This window comes from Chlamydomonas reinhardtii, chromosome 2, assembly GCF_000002595.2.
Source record: "Chlamydomonas reinhardtii strain CC-503 cw92 mt+ chromosome 2, whole genome shotgun sequence".
Classification (NCBI taxonomy): Eukaryota; Viridiplantae; Chlorophyta; class Chlorophyceae; order Chlamydomonadales; family Chlamydomonadaceae; genus Chlamydomonas; species Chlamydomonas reinhardtii.
In genome coordinates this window covers 7,131,539-7,147,721 of record NC_057005.1, presented here as the reverse complement: position 1 = coordinate 7,147,721, position 16,183 = coordinate 7,131,539, and the positions used below count along the sequence as shown (strand labels likewise).

General features: G+C 61.6%; 3 protein-coding genes across 3 annotated transcripts; 1 reads left to right on the top strand and 2 right to left on the bottom strand.

Moving 5' to 3' along the window:
* Positions 1–23: 23 nt before the first annotated feature.
* CHLRE_02g146550v5 (uncharacterized protein) lies at positions 24–2,826 on the bottom strand. The gene is made up of 4 exons (XM_043060322.1): positions 2,410–2,826; positions 2,136–2,241; positions 1,720–1,917; positions 24–1,439 (listed from the first exon to the last, which is right to left on the bottom strand). The coding sequence occupies exons 1-4, from the start codon at positions 2,652–2,654 to the stop codon at positions 1,377–1,379; spliced, it is 612 nt and encodes a 203-aa protein (XP_042927709.1). The 5' UTR covers positions 2,655–2,826; the 3' UTR covers positions 24–1,376.
* A 100-nt stretch (positions 2,827–2,926) lies between these two features.
* On the top strand, positions 2,927–7,201 carry CHLRE_02g146600v5 (uncharacterized protein). Its single transcript, XM_043060323.1, has 5 exons — positions 2,927–3,667; positions 4,279–4,501; positions 4,764–4,846; positions 5,216–5,318; positions 5,511–7,201. The coding sequence occupies exons 1-5, from the start codon at positions 3,099–3,101 to the stop codon at positions 5,991–5,993; spliced, it is 1,461 nt and encodes a 486-aa protein (XP_042927708.1). The 5' UTR covers positions 2,927–3,098; the 3' UTR covers positions 5,994–7,201.
* A 1,006-nt stretch (positions 7,202–8,207) lies between these two features.
* On the bottom strand, positions 8,208–16,176 carry CHLRE_02g146629v5 (uncharacterized protein). Its single transcript, XM_043060324.1, has 7 exons — positions 15,829–16,176; positions 15,252–15,536; positions 14,990–14,996; positions 14,609–14,660; positions 14,453–14,496; positions 11,576–14,328; positions 8,208–11,445 (listed from the first exon to the last, which is right to left on the bottom strand). The coding sequence occupies exons 2-7, from the start codon at positions 15,466–15,468 to the stop codon at positions 10,673–10,675; spliced, it is 3,846 nt and encodes a 1,281-aa protein (XP_042927707.1). The 5' UTR covers positions 15,469–15,536; positions 15,829–16,176; the 3' UTR covers positions 8,208–10,672.
* Between the last annotated feature and the right edge of the window lie 7 nt (positions 16,177–16,183).

Sequence of the window (16,183 nt, the reverse complement as noted above, 5' to 3'; positions counted from 1 at the left end):
AGCTATTTCGAGCAGGACCGGAGTCGCTTGGAAGGTGTTATTTGCGTATCAAAGAAAAGTAAAACCAAGCTAATACGAGCTCTGCGGCACGAGTGCATACGTGCCAATGGGCTTCGAGCTCTCAGCCTTGAGTCACAACGGTCATGATTGTGGATGCGCGAATGGCGCAACACCGAATGCACACGTGCGTAGTAGGGAACAGCAAAGGAACTATGCGGCACGGACGGTCGTGGTCCGGGCGCTTGCCAGTGAAAGACACCACTTCATCCCCCCGGCCTTGCACGCGGCCATTCCCCGTCGCCCCTCACTCAACGCAGAGCACCCGGCGACGCTTTAAGCGCGTCAGCCATCCACCGATCCACGTGGGCATTTACCCCCTGCTTTCTTATCCACTGCGTATTAAGCCCCCCATTCATCCGCTGCTGTTGAATGTGTCGCCGGCCACACCGTCACCGTCCGAGAACCTGGGCGCCATTGAACACGCCACACATACCAGTACAAACAACCTACCCTGGACCGCCGCCGGGCACGTATAATACTTGCGCACAAACGAGCAATCGCATACAAGCAAGTTTACTAACAGCCCTGGGTGAGTTGGACAGCATAAGTTCAAGCCGCATTCCCCACCACGTCGGCTTCTGACAAATGCAAACCGATCACATGTGGTAATGCACCCGGGCACCAGCAAGTGATGCATACACCTGAGCGCCGCCCTGACACACACGTGACCCATCTCCACCCCGCATGCAGATGCAACCGACCGCTTGTAGAACTTGCACGCACACGCACACGCACGCGCACACGCACACGCACACACACACACACACACACACACACACACACACACGCACACGCACACGCACACGCACACGCACACGCACACGCACACGCACACGCACACGCACACGCACACGCACACGCACACGCACACGCATACGCACACGCACACGCACACGCACACACACATACACACATACACACACTTACACACACAACACACAACACTTAGCGGAGCTACTGCGTGCAGCGTGTTTCCTACTCTGGGGCCCTCACACGAATGATTAAATTATTGACATGCGCCGACTATACGAGGTGTGTTTGACCCTCGAGGTCATGCACGTCAGTCCTGGATGTACCTGGCCATCCGTCGCCGGGCTGCACTCCTGCAGTTCTGTCAAAATCCCACGACCACTCTTTACAGTTGTACCGGTACTCACATATGGAGGCCTGCACGCGCTGTTGGGGCCCCGCGCATCCGCTTTTGTCCTCCCTGTTCCCTACGCGCCTTCGCACCCGCTTCTTGCCACGCAATCGAGCCGTCCAGGCAGCCGTCGGAGCCCAGTTCGGCGGCAACGCCGGCTCCAGAGCCCGTGCCCTCAGTCCTGTACGTACTCGGTCCCCGTCAGCAGCGCCAGCTCCGCCCGCACGAACTCGCGACCCTGCACGCACGAGGTGGTGGTCATAACCCGTCGTCACGACCATCGCTTGCAATGCGGTTTGAGGCACGCGTGACCATGCGTCAGCATGTGCCGACCATCACGGCCCATGCATGCCTAGCCCACATCTGCAGCGGATGCAGGCGGCGGACAGCTTTCGACCCCACAGCCCAGCAGCCGGCTGACCCAACGCCAAGCAATGCCAGTCGCATGGCCATCTGGGTGCAACAAGCCACAAGCAACCCAACCACCCCTGCCACGCGGCATTGCCTCATCTGCTCACCAGATAGTTCGCGTGCTCTAGTCTGGAGATCCACGGCAGTGCCCCCTGCACCTGTCCCTCCTGTGCCTGCGCCGCCGCCTGCTCCTGCACTTCCTGCGGGTGCTGCTCCAGGATGCGCACCGATAGCTCCTTGGCGGTACGGCCGCGGAACACGCGGCGCGGCAGCCGCACCGAGTTGCTCTTCTTGCAGCCGATGACCTGCGGAACGGACGTGAACAGTTGTGGTCATTTTGGATGACCAGGTGACGAGGGCCGGCTTGGGCTTGCTGAAGCGGGTGCCCTGTGGGGCTGCAGTTTCCACGACTGCTGCGGTGCACCCCATATCAACAGCCAGCTGGCAACAGCAACCAGCAGCAGGCCACCGCCATGCAAGCATCACCGCTCGCCCCTGCCTGTCCTCTCCCATCCCGCCTCGCCTCGCCCGTCTCATCATCAACTGCCAGGCCCTTTTCGTTGATGTTGTTTGTGTAGTAGTCGGCAACAATCTCACGCGCCTCACGGTCCAGCTTGATGATATAATACCTACACAGGTAACCGGACCGTTTGCGCTTTGTTCGGACACGACGGTGGATGTGTGGGGCGCGGGGCCCGTGCATGAGCTAGGCAGCAACGGGCGAAACTTGCGGAAGAGCCAGAGGTCGTGTCCTGATGACGTGTTGTGTGCTTGGCTTTGTAAGGGCCGGTGCTTACCCAGCCGGATCGAGCTGCAGTGGTCGCCAGGAGAGCTTATCATCTAGCGCCCGCAACTCCGCGTCGCGGGGGTCTGTGTTCGTGGGTGTTGGGGCGACGGCGGCGTGCGCAACCGTTGAAGCTCCGTGGCGCCTTGCGCACGCATTGTTGTGGTTGAGTCTCTCCACCCAGTCCGGTCCTCCACACGGCGGAGGGGTCTCAATCCACCGTCTTCCTAGCACGGCTGCCCTTCTCGCTGGGACCATCTTTGGAGAGGCCAACACGACAGTCCGACCTGTTGTCCGCAAACCCAAATCGCCTGAGCAGGAGAGTCCATGTTGCAGCATCGTCCAAGTCTACGCAGCCCCCTGCTTCTGTTTGTACTAGGCCGTGGCAGGAACGGCTGTTTAGGCTATCTATTCGAATTTACAGTATGACCAATTGACGCTGGGCAGACCTTGTCAATTTGGAAGCTGGCGATGTAGTTTCATGCGGCAAACAGGTTACCTAGTTCAAGGGGCAATACCATCCAAGTAACACCGCACACGTATTACTGAGTCTGGATTCCTTTGATTCAACCAGCCTGAAGAGTGAAGACTTTCGTCAAGGCCGCTGTTTCCTGGGCAAACGCTGACCGCTTTTGCACTTCTTACCATAGGACTTTGCATTAGGTAAGGGAGCGGGGCGAACCCGCTCCCTTCTCGCGGAGAATGATTTCTCAATTCTATATTCTCTCGCCTAGAGGCGACGTGGTTATTCGCAAGGACTATCTTGGAGATGTACCGCGAAGTAGCTCAGAGACATTCTTTAGGAATGCCAAGTTCTGGAAAGAGGGCGATGGCGAGGCCCCTCCCGTCTTCAACGTTGACGGGATTACCTATATGCACATCAAGGAGGGCGGTGTGCAGCTGGTGGCAACAACACGGGCCAACCTGTCTCCCTCGTTCGTGCTGGAGTTCTTGAGACGCATCTGCACGATCGTGAAGGACTACTGCGGGTTCCTCAGCGAGGATGCCATCCGCAAGAACGTGGTCCTCATCTACGAGCTGCTGGACGAGGTGGTGGACTACGGCTTCCCGCAGAACACAGCTACGGAGGCGCTGAAGCAGTTCGTCGTGAACGAGCCGACGGTGGTGACCCCCGCCTTCTACCAGGCGAAGCCACTTTTCAGCCTCAGCAAGGGGCCCACGGGCGTCTTCAAGAGCGTGCTGGAGACGAACCGAACAGACGGCAAGCGGCGGGACGAAATCTTCGTGGACGTGGTCGAGCGGATAACCTGGTGCGTGCGTGGGGGTGTGTTTCGTGTGTTCGTGTGCATGCGCGGCATGTGCACAACTGGCGCTGCGCTGGCAGTTCTAGGTTTGCCAGCTGTCATAGGGTGCCTGCCTTACTCTAGTCAAACACGTCGCTTATATGTCCATGGCCGCATGCATTGTTTAAGTCACTGAGAAGTATTAGCCGCTGGGAATGGCTCCTTGGCGCTGGCTATCACTCCTGCCTGTCCAGCTCCTTCCTCCGCATCAGCGCGGCCTTGTGGGCTGGGCCCCGACGCGAAACGGGTCGGGGGGGGGGCTATGTGCAGTTGAAAGGGGGGAGGGGACGTCTGTGCCCATGCCCGTGTGCGTGGGTCAAACACCAGCAGGAGCAGGAAGCGTATTCGCCCGGCCCTTGAGCCCGTGACCGCCACATTTCGCGAGTAAAGCGACCCCGCCCTCGTGTTCCAGAGTCTAGTGGGTAGACCGTATCCAAGGCAAGCAAACAACTCAGGGCAAGACTGCTGTACCAATGTGACACGCCTACTTCCCTGAGCCTCACGCGTCCTCCCTCCCACCTGTCCTTACCTGCCCTCCCTGTCCCACCCCTCCCCCGCCTGCTCGCCCCTCCGCGCAGCACCTTCAACGCCAGCGGCTACATCGCCAGCGCGCAGGTGGACGGCGCCGTGCAGATCAAGTCCTACCTGGCCGGCAACCCGCCCATCAAGATCAAGCTCAACGACGACCTGCTCATCGGCAAGCGGGACGCGCCGTACGGCCACCTGGACGCGGCGGGCGGCGGGCGGGGCTTCGGGGACGGCGGGCACATGGTGGTGCTGGACGACTGCAATTTCCACGAGGTGCGCGTGTCGTGTGTGTGTGTGTGTGTGTGTGTGGGGGGGGGGGGGGGGGGGGGAGGTGGAGGGCGTGGCGTGTCGCGTGTGTGCGGGCGGGTGGTGAGGTGGTGGACAGAGGACGGCAGCGGGCATGGGTGCGGTGAGGCATCGGCACGACCGCTAGAGACAAGGGCATGTGTGTAGACCTGGAGGCAACGTTGAAGCCATGTGCGATGTGGGAAGCTTCCAGTGCGCAGACACCTTGTGCCACTGCGTGCCAACACAGGTGGCCAACCTGGACTCGTTCGACGTGGACCGGACCATCAGCCTGGTGCCGCCAGACGGCGAGTTTGCACTCATGAACTACCGGTGTGTTTGCGTGCGGGAGCAGAGGGGGCGGGTAATCAACAGGGGCAGGAGGCGGGTGGGTGTGCAGGCAGCTGGTGCGGGGCATTGGGTGCGGGAGGCGGCAGTAAGCGGCGTTGCGACGTGAAGAGGGATACGTGGTGGCGGGGGAGGTGCGCACGGAGAGGCGAGATGGTCAGTTTGGACGGTGTCTAGTCGAAAGGGCGCTGAGTGTTTACCATGACGTATGGTACGGTATACAGGCTCAGAAACCCCGAAAGCCAGATAGGTGTTCACCCGCCGGTTTACCCCTTCCATGCCCCGCATCCACCCCGTCTCAATCCATCTTTGTTCTGCCTTCTGCCGTGCACCGCGTCGCGCCGCGCCGCCCAGGACCACACACGGCTTCAAGCCGCCCTTCCGGCTGCACGCCACCGTGGAGCCCGACCCCAACTCTGAGTACAAGGCGCTGCTGACGCTCAAGCTGTGGTGCGAGGTGGGTGGCGCCGTTGCCGGCACCGCGGCGCGCAACTCTTGGTGACCCTCGCTCGTATGGGCTCTGACAGAGCAGCGGGTTCATGGCTGGCGCGCTGGTACGGTTGTGTTTGAACACGGCAGAGCAACCTACCCCGACTGGCATCTTCAGTACTCGACCCGCGCCTGCGTTCACGCCTACCGGCACGCGCAGGTTCCCTCGGACAAGGCAGCCAGTGGGATGGAGGTGGAGATCCCCACGCCACGTTACGTGCAGCGAGTGCACTGCGACCTGGACACCTCGGGCGGGGCCGGAGGCCCCGCCGGAGGCGGCGCCGGGGCCGGAGGCCTCACCGGCCGCGCCGGCCGCGCAGCGGCCGCCGCCGCTGCTGCAGGCGCGGCGCTGCAGGCGTGGGACTACAACGAGAAGACGCACCTGCTGCGGTGGAAGTTCAAGAAGTGCCCGGGGGGCAGCGAGTGGACGCTGCGGGCGCGGCTGACGCTGGAGAAGCCGTACAGCCCGGGGCTGCGGGGCGAGGTGGGGCCGGTCAACCTGCGCTTCACCATCCCCATGTACAGCGCATCGCGCATCGCGCTCAAGTACCTGCAGATCCTGAAGAAGGCCGACAAGAACTACAACCCCTACCGCTGGGTGCGGTACGTGGCCTCGTCAAACTCGTACACCTTCCGTACGTAGTGTCAGGTGTAGTGCTTGTGGTGGTGGCGGTCGTGGCGGTGAAGGTGGGCCGGCGTTGGCATGTGGTCGGTTTGACTTATCACGAGGTTGCCGTTGTGGGGTCGCGTGGGGCGAGTGAGGGTGCTCAGGCGCAAAGCGGAGGTGGCGACAGGTTCTGCCGCCGGCGCTGCCGTTGTAGCTGCTGTGCCGTATAGCGGCGATGCATATGGCTAGATAAAGACAGTTTGGTATACGCGCAAGTCCGGCGACGAGGGGAGGCCGCTTCGGCCACCGATAGCCCCCATACTTGGCCCCGCTGACCGGCCCCAGGTGGTCACGCATAGGCGAAGGCGTCCCGTTGCTGGACGGTGGCCGCTTGGTGCTGATGAGGCGCGGCGCCTGGACGAGGGGGAACGGCCTGCAAGGGAGTGTCCGAGGGTGGGCCGGTTGCAGCTCGGGTTTAGGAGGCGTCATGCAGAGTCATGTGTTGTAGAGGATGTGTGCCTGATTGCGTTGGCATTGGTTGTGCACACAGCGGAAGCAGAACGTGTGCCTCTGGCCTTGATCACTTTTGCTCACGTCTTGGGGCGCACTGCGTAATGACGGCACTGTTATTGACGAGTGTTGCGGAACTAATGCGTACGTAGACCAGAGCGGAAGGCGGAGTGGGCTTGCAGGCGGCACGAGAGTAGGCAGTCAGTAGCGCAAGTTGCGAATTCACATGTTACCTCGTAACCGACGGTAAACGCTGTGGACGGTCGCGCCCATGGCTGGCTGACGGAAGGTGGCTGCTGTATTGGGATGGCTGGGCTGGACGACGCCGGCCGGGCTGGCGTTGGGACTACCAGAAAGGATGCGCCCGAAACCAACCTGGAGAACACCAGCGCCACCGGTGCCCAGCACGACATGTAAGGGAGGGAGGGAGGGACAGGAGGCGTGATGCACTGCAGCGTAGAAGCTATGGCGCGAGGCGCGAGGCAAGCAACGTCAACCCCAAAGCAACCGCGAGGACATGGTGCGCAAGCCGGGCTGCGGGCTGTGGCTGTTATGGCTGTGCGCTGCGCGGGGTGACTAAACGAAGAACATGCTGGTGTGTCAATCGGTAGTGTGGCAGCGCCTGGCCCAGCACCCGATTGGAGATCGCTACTGGATATGGCAGCACGTCAGCCACGCCAGCATAGCGTCTGACAATCCGGGGTCATTGCGCAACTCTGTAACGCTCCTGCAATGTCAGACGCTGTCTTGGAGGTGTTCTTGTGGTTTGGCCAGGGGTGGATTTGGCAGCCGGCAGCGTGACATGACTCATTCTGAGTCAAGACGGCTCATGGCAACAGCGCACGACAGTTACGTCTACCTTTGATACTGTAGGTTACAGTGCTTCCGTCCCCAACTCAGCCCCTGGCCACTCATCTTCGCGGAAGTTTATTTTGCGCCGATGGGGAGGGGGGGGGCATTGGGGAGGGGCACTCTTTGGGGGGAGGGGCACTCCCTCCCCCCGCACGGTAGTGTAGGCACCAGCATATAAGCACGGGCGGTGTTCCTGCGCCAAAGGGAGGGGCCACGGGGGTTTCGGGGGGCGCTCGCCCGCCCCCCCCCCCCATACAGGAGGGCGCTCGCGCGCGAACGGACGACGAAGCGGTCAGGCGCGCGCGTCAGTCAGGCACGTTCGGGGCGAATAGGCCGCGGCCAGCACATCAGCAACATAGAGAGCTTCCAAATATATTATGACGAGTGCCAAACCGCAAAGGTTGAGCGATTAAGGATGTCTGAAATTGTAAGTCAATCAGTCAGCAGGGAGCACTGTGCGCACATAATTAGTTCTACAAATAGATCCTTATTCAATACATCCGAAGATCTCAGCAATGCACAGTAAGTCGCGTCCGCGGGCAAGCTTGCTAGTGGTGCATTTGGCTCGCTCGCTGCGCTTCAGGGGAACCGTGCGCGCGTATAGAATACAGATCATCCTGATCTATCCATTAAATACGATGCATCACGCATAGGCGCCTTGGAGAGGTTGCACAATGGGGGGCGAACCGGTCCCGCGCTTTGCATCCCTTCGGCCGATCTTGGCGCTTGCAAAAAAGTAAAGGTGCTGGGCATGCTGGCTATTCTTCAACATAAGAGTCAACGCGTTTCGTTCACCCACCCCACAAAGTGCATCTGCTTTGACCAGCGTTTTCTCACAGCAAACGCTCTCAAAATTTAATGGCGCGCAGCTGGGTTGCGTGTCAGGGCGCAAAGAGTCTGTTACACTTGGTTCCCGCCTTGAAGGCGGGCTGGGGCGCATGCCAGACCCCAAAAACACGCCAGGAGGCACACTTTGGAACAGCATGTGTAGATGAGTGGCCTCCTTTAGTGAGGCGAGGAGCATGGGGGTCATTCGAGGTTCTCCTCGAGTGTGCGTACGTGTCTCGTGCGTTTATGAAGCCCTGGCTTGCCCGCGGCTGTCATCCCACATGTAACCTCTATTCGCTAAAAATCCGTTGCAATGTTACCACAGGCTACCACTCCGTATACCGTTACGGGTTTACGGCACTGCCCTCTACCGTATCTTGGGATCAACCAAGAAAGGCAAACGTTCGGCAAGTAGTAGTCGGCTAGACACAAGGTACACAGTCCTCGTCCGCCGCCAAACAAAGGGCGCACACGGCCCAGCGGAGGGGCCGCGAACCACCCTGTAAAAAATACCAACCCCTTGTAAATATACTGTCCGATGTATGGTGTGCGATGGGACAGTGGTAAGGCAAGTACTGTCCGATGTATGGTTTCAGCCAAGAAACGGGGCGACTCCAGCAAAGCACGGACCCGCATGCACCCACATATCAAAAGAGTCCTGGCCTCCACCTGTCCCTGCATGGCCCCACAAGTGCAGCGTGCTGTCGATTGCTAGCTATGCACATTTAAGACGAGCGCCAGAGCTTGACGCCTGAGGGCTGAACGCTCTAGCCTGCGGAAGTCTGGAACCCGCACACACATCTTGCGATGCTTCCTCCGTCTCCTCGACCAACAGTCCAACATCCCCTCAGTAAGCGGTTTATTTAGTCTGGGAAGCTGCACCCACTGAGAGCAATGCGGTGAGCCCACCACTGACCCCTCCACTCGTTCAACCAAATTAGCGGCCAGCAAGGGCGCTAACAAAATTCCGGAGCCCAGCTCCCTGCTTAAAGCATTATGGATGCACACGGGCATGTCGGCATGTTGGCGGTCGCGTGTCCCTTAGAATCCTGATTGCAAACACATGGTTGCATGCGTCATCAGCATCATCTGGCCCCGCCCAAACCTGCCCCCGCCCCCGCCCCCGCGCAAACCTGCACCCGCCCAAACCTGCACCTGCACCCGCCCAACCCTGCACCCGCCCACACCTGCACCTCAACCATTGCGACAATCAACACGCACTTGGGAATGCGCCAGGCTCTTAAGGTCTGCCCGTGCAATCTGCGCAATTCACATGGAGGCTGCAACGTAAAACCCATACTGGTGCAGTCTCACTTTGCCCCCACTCAGCCACGTGCCCTGCCCAATGGAGTGCGCCACAACCCTGCACAGACGAAGCTATTCCCGGAGCCCGCACCGTTCCTGGTGGCACCATCCCCGAAAAACCAAGAAGAATGCTAGCACGTGATACAGCCCCAAAATGTTAACGATGTTGTTATGCCATGTTTCCTGCCGTACACATAACATGATAGCTCGCATCAATATGATCCACAAGCCCTCCAGGCAAGCACACGTAATGATTTCTTGTCACTCTGCATTCTCGATCCTCGCTCGATCCTCGAGGCAGCAATACTGTGAATGTGTCAAGGGGTGTACATCAAGCACGGCGGTACACGCGCAGCCCACGCTTCTTATGATGCAGCCATAGCTTCCGTACAACATTTAGGTCCACCCCGCACACGCACACAGACTAGCGTGTGCTGCAGCTCAGCGCGCACACACCGTGCCGACTATGCGCTCTGTCAAGTGTCAGCGCTCTGCAACTCAATAGCAGTCCCACGGTTGCGCTTCCATTCCTGCGGAGCCCGCCGGCCCTGTCACAGGTATTATGGCCGGGTGACCGCCCAGAAAGGAGCGGAAAGCCTGTCAGCAGTGCACTAAATCTTATAGCAATACAGCCTCCACTCCCGCCACCCGATACCGTACTATCTCCTTTTGAATTGAGTGACATGTGGGACGTTGTCATGCGTTTGCTCCACGCACAAGCAACTTGTGCACGCATACGCGCCATATAGACTGCTTGAAGAACATCCGGTACGCACATGCAACTGCATGCACGCTGCTCCGAAGGGAGTCCACACAATAGGCCTTGCCTTGTTGATCCACATAAAGGATACGCCCATCATTATTATGGTGAACCAGAGTCCCTTGCAACCACCAACTTCCGCGTCGGTTTCACCGTGCATACGGGCATATATTCTGAAACTGTGCGTTAGGTTGATGCGATGGCACACAAACACAGCTATGTGCCCATACATGCAAGGTCTGTTGCCGCAAGCCTCTTGCAGGTAGCAACCTTCGCCTGAACCCCGCACACAGCTTTGAAGTTCTGTACGCTGGCCGAGGCCACCAGAGCCAGGCAAACCGACTTCTGACCATTATGTGACGCGAGGCACTCCCAACGTATGTCCGGTCATCAGAAAGCAGTAGTGCTGAATGCCGGCACAGAAATCACACATCCGCCGCAAAACGTCGAAATCCCACAACTAGCCTTCGCCGCCACAAGCGGAGTCGTGCATAACAATGTCGCAATTGCTGCCGTCGCGGCCGCCACCATCCATGCCGCCGGCGAACCGGGACAGGTCCCCGCAAAGCTCTGCCCACCCGGGCTGGTCAGCAAAGGCAACCTCACTGCCCCCGGCGCGCACCCACGCCTCACCGCCTGCTGCGCCCTGCTGGCCATCAACATCGGCGTCACCTGCAGCTGAGGCGCGCAGCAGCTGTGGTGTAGCGGCGCGGGCTCCGTGACTGCCACGTGTCGCGCCTCCGTTGCCATACTCCATGTCTTCGCTTGTTGCGCGTCCTGTCCATACGTCCATTCCGTTTGTGCCGAGCTCCGGCGCCGTCGCATGCTCAGCGATGGTGTGCGCCCGAGGTGACGGCTGGTGCAGACGGCAGCAGGTCTCTGCAGCACCAGCAGAGGCAACAAGCACTGCGACGGCCGCACGCGGGCCGCCGCTGCCCATACCCAGGTCCCCGGCGGCCGTAATGCCAACATTGGGCGTTGGCTGGCTAGGCTGCTGCGTGACAGCTGAAGCGGGGTCCTCACATAGCGAGGCCATTGACGATTGATGCACGGCGCTGCCGCTGCCCCCCGCAGGAGCATGCCCGAACGCTGCAGACGCCGGGGCAGAGGCGACTGACGTCTGCAGCAGGGACCTCACGGCAGCTGCCGCAGCCGGAAACACCTCCGGCGGCGAGGGCTGAGTGCTGCAGCGCCGCAGCGACAGGGGCTGCGGAGCAGCTGGATTCCCGAACCCTGCAAACAAGCATGGCAAACAAGTGCGTCGTGACACGAAGCAGAGTTGCATGTGGTAAGTTACACCGCATGCTTGAAGCCTCACAATAACGATGCCTACACGTTGCCGCTGGCTACCGTTCGCTCGCACCTGATTCGCGCCTCACGGCGCCAGTAGCGGTGGCACCTCCGGAAAAGACACTGCCACCGGCCGCGAACATGGCCGTGGCCCCGCAGCTTGCCATGACATGGGGTTGCACATGATTCTGGCCACTACCGCTGGTACTACGCATGCCGACACGCCCAACGGCCGATGAAAAGCCGCCGCCACCGGGCACACCCCGTGGCGGCTCGGAATCCGTTGTCAGGTAGGAGGCGTAGTTGCCGGATCTGGGGCTGCCGCCGCCGCCCATTACACCTGCCAGCAAGCTGGCGCTGCTGGCGCTGCCTGCCTCCAAGTACTCGAGGCTGCTGCGGGCCCAGGTGGCAATGGCGCCGCTGCCGGTGACGCTGACGAGGCTGCCGCTGTGAAGCTGGTCGGTGGCAGCAGCGCCGCTGCCGTGGAGTGCTACGGCGGTCCCGCCCGTCCATTGCTGCTGCCGGTCCGGCTGATTCTGTGGGTGAGAAAGCATCGGCGGAGGCAGCTGATCTTGCGGCTGCTGCTGCAGCGGTCGATGACGCTGTGCATGGGTGCCGCCGCCTTGCAGGTAGGACGGGGCCGGCTCTACAGACCCAATCATGGCGATTAGGCTGGGAGCGCTGGTTGTGTGTTGCTGCTGAGCATGCGAAGGCTGAGTAGCCAGCCATGTTGGTTGAGGGTCACCGTCATGGTATATGTGCATTGTATGCTGTTCTTGCTGCTGGTGCTGGCGCTGCTGCAAGCTTAAGGGTTCCTGCTGTTGTTGCTGCTGGTGCGGTGTGCCGTGCCGCTGCCACGTGCCGCTGCTGGCTGCCGGCTGCGGCGAGAGCTGCAGCGGTGGGCCGAAGCCGGCTGCACGAGCGCCTGCCAGCAGCTCCAGCTGCGTGCCGACATGTGGCTGCTGCGTCGCTCCGCCCACGGGGCGCTCCGCAGCCCCTGCAGCCGCAGCACCAGTTGCTGCAGCGTGCGTGCCAGCAGCAGGTGGGTTTAGCCAGGCCGCGTCTCGATAGGCTTCGAGCATGGCCTCCGGGTTGTCGGCGGGCGCGGCTGTGCCGCTGGGCTGATAGGCGTCCAGCATGACCAGCAGTCCCGACATTCCGAGCCGGCCGCTACTGCCGCTCCGAAAGTACGGCGGTGGCGACGCCATGAGCACTCCGTTGCTGCCGCTGACCACAGCGCTGCTGCAACTGGCGCGCGTAATAAACGGCGGCACGGCGGCCACCGCGTCAGCCGCACCGCTGCTGCACGGCTGCTGCTGTGCCACGGAGTGAAGCTGCCACGGCGAGTGCTGCAGCTGCTGCTGCTGCTGCTGCTCACGTGCTTGCGCGGACTGCTGCTGCGACTGCAGCTGCCATGTCGCGGCCGCAATCAGCGGTGCTGTGCGGCTGCCCGAGACTAGTGGGGTGTTGCTGAGGGAGTACGGCCGCCACCTGTTGCTGGCGCCGCCGTTGCCTGCCTGCTGTTGTGCCGCAGACCGGGCAGCGGGGCTTCCCAATCCCAACAGCAGCAATCCACCGTCAGCCGCGGATACCGGCTCGCGATCGGCTGCACCAGCCGCCGAGTGCAGCTGCTGCCTCGGGTAGCTGAAGGTGGGATACGCTGCGGCGGAGTCGCTGGCTCGCTTTCCGACCAGCTTGCCAGCAGCTGGCGCCGCCGCGGTTCCGACTGCGGACAAGTAGGCTGCCGGCGCTGCAGTGCCGGCCGTGCCGTCATCGCTGCGACCGAACAGGCGCGAGGTCGTGAGCCCCGGGTCGCTGAAGCGCGCCGGCCCGCCGGGTGGCGTCTGCTGAACGCTGCTGGTGCCGCTGCTGGGCAGCACGCCAAGCTGTGCGGAGGCGGCGGTGGGCACCACCGGCGCAGCTATGCGCCGGGCCGCCGTGCTGACGAGGCCAGCAGTGCCCCAGGCAGCAGACGCGGCGCTGCCGCCGGCCACACGGATCCTGACCTTCCGTGAGCCGTTCTCGGCTCCGTCAGTCGGCAAGTATGCGCCCGCGGAGGCGCCGCCGAAGTCGTGCCGACTGGCGCTGCCATCCGCTGACGTCGAAGGTCCGCCGCGGTCCGTGCCTTCTGTCGTGCCTGCCGGGCCAGCGTATGCCTGGGCGCTCCCCGCCAGGCCTGCTCGGGAATAGCTGGCACCATAGCCTCCGGGGTGCAAATGGCCCGCTGTGTGCCCCTGTGGTTGTGTTGGCTGCTGCTCTGATGCCGACTGGACATGGACCTCAGGTGGCCGCAACCGCCGCCGGCCACTGGGCGTGCGCCCGCCCAGAGCGCCCGCGGCCCCGCTGCTGCCTGCTGGCTGCTGTAACGGCGCGGCCGCAGCCGTACACGCCCGCAGCTGCACCTCTGCGGCAATCCCCTCGGCCCACGGCAGCGCACCTGTTGCGCCCGGCAGCAGCCCCTGTGCGAGTTGGCTGTCGGGAGTCGCGGCAGCAGGCGGCGCCGCTGCAGTGGCCCTGCAACCGCCTGCAACCAACGAAGCGCTGCTGCCGGTGCGCGCCGCGGTTCCAGCAGCGCCTGACTTGCCGCCTGCCCCGGCGCTCTGGGCGCCTTTGCCAGCTGTGGGCGCCCTGGCGGCGGATCCCTGCTGGACAGCAGCATTGTCTGCCGCTGCCTGCGCCTTGGTCGCGGCCGCCGCGGCGGCGGCCGCCGCGGCGGCCGCAATGGCCTCGTCTCGGAGCTTCTCTGCCGCCTCGAGGGCGGCCTGGCGCGCATCTGGGTCGTCGGCATGGCCCACCACAGCCTGTGCGTAGGCCCTCAGAAGGCACCTGCATATGCGGGTCGACACAGGCGGTCGCGGCAGCCGCTACGTTACTTTCAAGTGGTGAAGTTGAGCGGGAAGCAGGTAGATGGAGCTAGAGAGCAAGGGATGCACGTAGCAAGCCCACTCACCTGCCCTTGTAGCTCTTGCTCCTCATGGCCGAGTGGAAGATGTTCTGCAAGCACGTGCCGATAGGCGGTTAGCTTCGTCGGCAGCATGGGCCCGAAGACCCCGAACGCAACCGATACGCCAACGGGGTGAAGGCAGGAGGCGGACAATGCACGCACCTTCACATCGCTGTCGGACCGCCCCGGGAACTGGCTTGCCAGCAGCGTCCATCTGTATTTGTTGCAGGGGGCAGTCACGTTCGGTTACAGATTTTGCATGGGGCGCCGAGCAAAGTGGGACCGAGCCATGCATGTCCTGACGGCAGGCCCGCTGTGACGCGCCACCGGCATCTGCATGTATGTCATCTTTTTAGTTCATGTCTGCGTCATGCCACCATTGCAGCATGTACCGGTTCCCGGCCATGCGCATGCGTGCGTAACTGGATGCTAGGATGGAATGAAGGCGGCACGGCTGAAGGGGAGGGAGAACACGAGCGAGGGCGCCCCATGACGCCAGCTGACCCTCGCCCAACACTGCCTGTCCAACAAACCCATGCTTACTTGGAACCTGCGTTGGTCAGCGGAACCGGAACCGGAACCGCAGATGGCAACCACCGTCGAGGAGAGCACACAATGGTAGCAGGGGCAAAGTATACATTGTAGAAACGGTGTTATGTCAAGATATGCTTGAAGATCTCTTTCTCACAATACCGTAGGGTACTGGCTCAAGTTGTTGGATGCAACGGCCCGCTCCAGCAATCTAAGCCGAGTCGTGCAAGGCCGCAGTCAGAGCGGCCTCCTGCAACCAATCCGGCCCACGCACCATGCTCTGCGTGAATCCGTGCAAGCTGCTCCAGTGCCTCCTCGTTCCACAAACGTCTCTGCATGCGCGCCCTGCCCAGCCGACGCCCTGACTTGTTGACTTTCTTGCGGTGAATGGGGCCAGCGTCTGAGTCGTCGCCGCTTGTGCTGGGTACGCAGGAGGCGTCGGACCTGGTCCCATCCTCCTCGGCGCTCACGGACGCGCTTTCGCTGCTCATTTTATTACCGATGTTGAGGCCTCCTGCACCACAGCAGCAGAAGCACGGCGCGCTCACGAAGCAAAAGTCTGCAAGGAAGGTACGGGGAAGGAGGGTAAGGCAGGGTACGAGCAAAAATAAAACGAGCCCGCCCCTGCCCGCCAAGCTGGTGCGCCAAGCGAGCAGTGCGGCGCTCGCTGTTGCTACAATTGTTTGAAAGCGCCCAGCCCGTGCTGTGCACAGCCTCTGAAAACGCGCAGCGTGCCAGGTCAGCCGAGGGCCTGAGCGCCGCAGGCGCATCGACCAGAGGGCCAGATTGGCCTGGGCCAGATTGGATGAATTCACATGAAAAACACACTAGAAAGAGGGCTTTGCACTCACCGGATACTGCGTATCGGGAAAGGCGAAGGCTACGTCCGCGCCTCGACGTCCCCGACCGCTGAAAACATCAGGGAACTGAGCATAGGCTGTATTCAGGTTTGCAGCTCCAGGCCAATAGCAACAGCCGCGGGCCCACTCGCTTAACCGTTTGCGAGACAGCAAAAGCGAAGGACCTGACCCAGGCGTGTAGGAGGCTCGTGGCTGGAATGCTGGCTATGCAAACATAGCGCGCAGGCTACGCAGCTAAAGCGATAATGCCTGATGCGCGTCGACTTCGCTCGCAAGCGAGCGCTGGCGTCCGGTATAAAGGCAGCCAAATGCTGATGCGATATTTAGCACTGCGCTTAATACTGGA

Excerpts from the sequence above, each read along its gene's own strand:
- CHLRE_02g146550v5 (XM_043060322.1), bottom strand. The coding sequence starts at position 2,654 with ATGGTCCCAGCGAGAAGGGCAGCCGTGCTAGGAAGACGGTGGATTGAG. Across the intron at positions 1,918-2,135 it reads TTGATGATGAGACGGGCGAG|GTCATCGGCTGCAAGAAGAG; the intron begins GCGAGGCGGGAT and ends TCCGTTCCGCAG. Across the intron at positions 1,440-1,719 it reads TAGAGCACGCGAACTATCTG|GGTCGCGAGTTCGTGCGGGC; the intron begins GTGAGCAGATGA and ends TCGTGCGTGCAG.
- CHLRE_02g146600v5 (XM_043060323.1), top strand. The coding sequence starts at position 3,099 with ATGATTTCTCAATTCTATATTCTCTCGCCTAGAGGCGACGTGGTTATT. Across the intron at positions 4,502-4,763 it reads ACGACTGCAATTTCCACGAG|GTGGCCAACCTGGACTCGTT; the intron begins GTGCGCGTGTCG and ends GTGCCAACACAG. Across the intron at positions 4,847-5,215 it reads TTTGCACTCATGAACTACCG|GACCACACACGGCTTCAAGC; the intron begins GTGTGTTTGCGT and ends CGCGCCGCCCAG.
- CHLRE_02g146629v5 (XM_043060324.1), bottom strand. The coding sequence starts at position 15,468 with ATGAGCAGCGAAAGCGCGTCCGTGAGCGCCGAGGAGGATGGGACCAGG. Across the intron at positions 14,497-14,608 it reads GGTCCGACAGCGATGTGAAG|AACATCTTCCACTCGGCCAT; the intron begins GTGCGTGCATTG and ends ACGTGCTTGCAG. Across the intron at positions 11,446-11,575 it reads CGCCGTGAGGCGCGAATCAG|GGTTCGGGAATCCAGCTGCT; the intron begins GTGCGAGCGAAC and ends GCTTGTTTGCAG.